This window comes from Nanorana parkeri, unplaced genomic scaffold (genome assembly GCF_000935625.1).
Source record: "Nanorana parkeri isolate BGI_ZX_2015 unplaced genomic scaffold, ASM93562v1 scaffold1091, whole genome shotgun sequence".
In the NCBI taxonomy this organism is placed as follows: Eukaryota; Metazoa; Chordata; class Amphibia; order Anura; family Dicroglossidae; genus Nanorana; species Nanorana parkeri.
The window spans coordinates 59,104-64,312 of record NW_017307359.1 but is presented as its reverse complement, the minus strand read 5'-3'; the positions used below and the strand labels follow the sequence as shown (position 1 = coordinate 64,312).

The 5,209-nt window shown below is 48.9% G+C and overlaps 1 protein-coding gene across 1 annotated transcript in view; it reads left to right on the top strand.

The window, feature by feature from the left end:
* Positions 1–4,888, top strand: part of LOC108796314 (F-box only protein 6-like) — a 14,184-nt gene extending 9,296 nt beyond the window's left edge. The window contains exons 5-7 of the mRNA XM_018567772.1: positions 40–135; positions 2,153–2,288; positions 4,754–4,888. Of these exons, the coding sequence (XP_018423274.1) occupies positions 40–135; positions 2,153–2,288; positions 4,754–4,888 (367 nt within the window). The remainder of the gene's footprint in view (positions 1–39; positions 136–2,152; positions 2,289–4,753) is intronic.
* Positions 4,889–5,209: the final 321 nt, after the last annotated feature.

Sequence of the window (5,209 nt, the reverse complement as noted above, 5' to 3'; positions counted from 1 at the left end):
GCATGTTTATATTAAATACATTTAATTATTAAATTCCAGCTTATGCAAGAAGTCTCAGGACATTGACCTGAAGGAGGCCGGGTACAGTGCTGAAGTCATGGACACATATCAACCGGATATTGTGGTCACAGACTGGTAAGTGAACTGATACCAATCTACAGAATATCTCATACACGGGTGATGGGGGAGGGGAGTTGTAGCATGGATCTTGTGTCTCTGCAGTGCAAATGGCAACCGTGACTTGGCCACATGATCAACAGCATGTCCTGATCTCTGATCCCAAATCATTGGTCACATGATCATCGACATATCTGATCTCTGATCCCAAATCATTGGTCACATGATCATCGACATATCTGATCTCTGATCCCAAATCATTGGTCACATGATCATCGACATATCCTGATCTCTGATCCCAAATGATTGGTCACATGGCAACCTATGCTGAATCCATTCGCATTGCTCATTAGAAAAAGACAAAAAGATCTGCTCTATAGTGTCTCAATGTAAATTTAGCGACATTGTGATCGAGTCGCCACCTGTCCAGGATTCATATGGACAGTCTAGGTTTTGAGCCCCGTATGTGATGTGTCCGGGTTTTAGGCCAGCTGAAACTCAGACACAAGATGTCACAGTGTTAGGTGGACAGGAGCAACCATGGGGTCCTGGTCTTCCAATTTGAGTGCATTGAGAGGAACAGGACCTGGAGGGACGCTGGAACTCGGGGAGCAGATAAGTCTTGAAGGTCACAGGGGTGCTGCCTTAGACAGATGTGTTGCTTGCTATCTCTCCTTTCTCTCTCTCCTCGCTCATCCTTCTGGCTGTCTCCCCTGGCTGTCTCTCCTCCCTCTCTCTCCCATGGCTGTCTCTCCTCCCTCTCTCTCTCCTCCCTCTCTCTCTCCTGGCTGTCTCTCCTTGCTCATCCAACTGGCTGTCTCTCCCCTCTCTCTCCCCTGGCTGTCTCTCCTCACACTCACTCCTGGCTGTCCCTCCTCTCATCCTCCTGGCTGTCTCTCCTCTCATCCTCCTAGCTGTCTCTCCCCACTCACTTCCCAGGCTGTCTCTCCTCTCATCCTCCTGGCTGTCTCTCCAGCTGTCTCTCCCCACTCACTTCCCAGGCTGTCTCTCCTCTCATCCTCCTGGCTGTCTCTCCCCACTCACTTCCCTGGCTGTCTCTCCTCTCATCCTCCTGGCTGTCTCTCCCCACTCGCTTCCCAGGCTGTCTCTCCGAGCTCTCTTCTGGCTGTCTCTTCTTGCTCTCTCCCCGTCTGTCTCCTGGCTGTCTCTTCTCGCTCTCTCCCCTGGCTGTCTCTCCTCTCTCTATCCCGGGTGTCTCTTCTCACTCTCTCTCCTGGGTTTCTCTGTTCAATCATTCTCCTTGCTTTCTCTCATGGCTTTCTCCCCTCGATCTCTCTCGTGCCTTTCTCTCATGGCTTTCGCCCCTCGATCTCTCTCGTGCCCCTCTCTTCTGCCTTTCTCTCCTGGCTTTCTCTCCTCACTCTCTCTCCTAGTGGTCTCTCCTCATTCTCTCTCCTGCTGGTCTCTCCACACTCTCTTTCCTGACTGTCTCTCCTCGCTCTCTCGCCTGGCTGACTCTCCTCGCTCTCTCCTGTATTGCCCCCCCCCAAAAAAAAAATGCTGCACGGCACTATAGTGTTCGGGTTTCACTTAAAGAAAAGGTGGCAACTCTACGCTAATATAATTGCTTAGAAGGGCAGCAGTCATTCCCCACCTCTTAGGGTTGGTACTACGCAGGGGCCTAAAAATACTGAATTGTGTACAGGATCCTGGGAGAGGGTATATAAAACAGATCAGATCAGATGCAGATCCTGGCGAAGTTGGATTCCGCAGCCACAGCACCTGAATACCTGAACAGTGACTGCATCTGATAGGACACAGTCACTGGTTGGGTGACAATTCCCCCCCCGGCGCAGACGATTTTTAAATCAACTTTTGCCAAGTTGGGTGGAGCTTCCAAGGCCACCTATGGCTTCATTCTCAGCCAGCTCAGCAGGAATCGGCCATAATTCCAGCTCTCTATGACAAGTTTCATGTACACAAGCACTTAAACTCTCGTCTACTCAAAGTTGGGAGTTACTGCACTCTCTATCTACCATTATCACTACCAATATCTACTATTTTCCCCCTCCAGGTATCAATCCAGGCCGGACTGCGGCTGCCAGTATGAGCTGGCGGTCAAACTACTTTCTGAAAACAAGAAAACCGTACAGGAGTTTGTCCCGGGTCCCATTATTATGCCAGAGGGGAGTGACGTCCACTGGAGACATGTAATTCCTTACAGATCCTATCATATTGGTGTTTTATGGAAAAGAGCTGCTTGGAACATTGATAATACATAGGTCAAAGGTTATGCCGTGGCAAAACCATTTTTGATCACATTAGTGCTGCTGCATAGGGATGCAGGGCTGTAGCTACCATGGGGCGAGTGAGGCACTCGCCTCAGACGCAGCTGAGAGGGGGCGCAGCCAGGGCCGGCCTGGCTTCGCCCACTTGCACTTATTGCCATGGTGAGCACAGGGCGCCATTGGAAACAGCGGCTTAAGGCGGCCAACACAGCCGCGGCTCGGCAGGGAGAAGAGGAGCAGCACAGGCTCCTGCTCCTCCTCGAATCCCTGCTGCTCTCTCCCACCTGCATGGGCAGACGATTCTGTGTCTTCAATCTCTTTTTCTATTTCAAAAGGGAAATGTCAGGGGTCTGTTTAGACCCCTGATATTATCCCGAAGCCCCCCAACACACACACATTACTAGACATGTGCAAAGACTAAAAATTTGTTTTGGACGAAATGAACGGAAACTAAAAATGTTTTCATTAGTTTAATAAAACGAAACAAATTTGTATGCTATTTTGGATTCGGGTACCAGCGCATTCTGTGAGGCGGGGCGCATTATATCACATACCGCATGTGTCTGTTGAGGGGCACAATTTTCTGTACTTGCCTCGGGCGCAAAAGGAGCTAGCTACAGCTCTGTAGGGATGGTCTCAATGTTCGAGTCCAACAACAGTTTGACTCGAACATCGGTAGTTCGTGTGTACGGCGAACCGCACAGTGCCTTGTGAAGCCCTGTTTGGGTAAAGCAATGCACCGGGCCTCAGGTCAGGTGTTCCGATCAAGGGTTTGGTTAGGAATCTTAGGGGGGAACCCACGGGTTTTTCCCCCCATTTTTGGGCGTGGGGTTCCTCCTTTAAAATTTCTACCAAATCTTAGAGCCTGGTATGACTTTGAGGGGAAACCTCACACGCTTTTACTTTTTTTTTTTTTAAATGGGGGTCCCACATAACATTCCTACCAGACCTTAAGGGTCTGGTATTGTTTGGGAGGGGGAACTGCACGGTTTTTTTTCTTCTTTATAAATGTCAGTTTTGCTGCAGCACAGCAACAGATCGTACAGATCCACCACTTCACAGGCAGATGAAGGGGACCCCCCGGCACGATGTTTGAAGGATTTTTTCATTTTTATTATTTCCCTTTAAGCAATCTTAAAATCACTGCTCCTTTAAAAACTGTATTTTTAAAAGTGTTTTTTTCATTGATTCATGTCCCCCAGGGCAGCACCCGGACCCCTATACATGTCCTCCAGGGCAGTACCCGGACCCCCGTACATGTCCTCCAGGGCAGTACCCGGACCCCTATACATGTCCCCCAGGGCAGTACCCGGACCCCTATACATGTCCTCCAGGGCAGTACCCGGACCCCCGTACATGTACCCCAGGGCAGTACCCGGACCCCCGTACATGTACCCCAGGGCAGTACCCGGATCCCCATACATGTCCCCCAGGGCAGTACCCGGATCCCCATACATGTCCCCCAGGGCAGTACCCGGATCCCCATACATGTCCCCCAGGGCAGTACCCGGATCCCCATACATGTCCCCCAGGGCAGTTCCTGGACCCCCATACATGTTCCCCAGGGCAGTACCCGGATCCCCATACATGTCCCCCAGGTCAGTACCCGGATCCCCATACATGTCCCCCAGGGCAGTTCCTGGACCCCCATACACTTTTATGGCCATTAACTTGCATATAAGGCTTCAAAATAGGGACATTTGATTTTCTGAATTCTAGTCCCATAAACTTTCATTGAGTTCGAAGTTCGACAACTTTCTCCATGTTCTAAAGTTCCAACTCGAACCGAACTCAGGTGTGTGCGGCCCATCACTACTGCTGCATGGTTTACGCATTTTTTCGGTGCATCTTTGAAGCGTGTCTATGCACATTGTTTATGGATTTGTCATTTTTGGCCAATGACGAGCAATATCTGCTGTGACATCATTAGGCATGTCTATGGAGTCAAAAACGCACTGTTAGCATCAAAAGCAGCACCAGCACCTTTCCAAATTGCACTGCTCCATGCTGCATTGAAGTGAACGGGCACCATTAAGAATAATGTGATTTCCAATGTTGTGTAGTGCAGAGCGACCGCAGATGCGGGACCAATTGCACTAATGTGAACGGCCCGGGGCTTAAAAACAAGGTCTATACCAAGTATTTATCTTCTATGTCCCTCAGTGCCATCTAGTGGCCATAATGCGATATTACAAGTAGAACATTCAAAACCAATTCCACTTGTAAAGAAAAAATTAAAGAACGTTCCTTTATTCATATATTGGCACAGAAGGAACGTTGACACATATTCGCAGGACAAATTGAATTGTTTATAGATCTTCCACTTAGTGTAACGCCCCTTCAATTCTATTTTGAGACTTAATTCGTTTCTTTTCCATTTCTTTTAGATAACGCATACATTCAGTAAATATGGACCAGGAGTGCGCTATATATCTTTTCAGCATGGCGGGAAGGACACGCAGAGATGGGCCGGCTGGTACGGAGTGCGAGTGACCAACAGCAGCGTCTCCATAGAACTTTGAGGTCCAATTGGATGAACGCATGACATGTGTTCACTATCATGTCTAAGTATCAAAGGCTTGGGTTGTCACTGATGTCTAAACTAATGTAACTGATATATGAAATGTTACTTTGTCATTGTTCTGGAACACAAAGTATCAATAAAGCGTGACGCTCTTACCCTGGAACCTTCCTTTATTCTAGAAAGAGATCTGTTGCTGATGGACAATTTTGGCACCAGTTGGCTGTGTTCATTATGAAAGGCAGCCAATGCATTAAAAAGGAGAGGGGGAGAGGAGGGGAAGGAGAGAGGAGGGGGAGAGAGAGAGGGGGAGGGAGAGGGG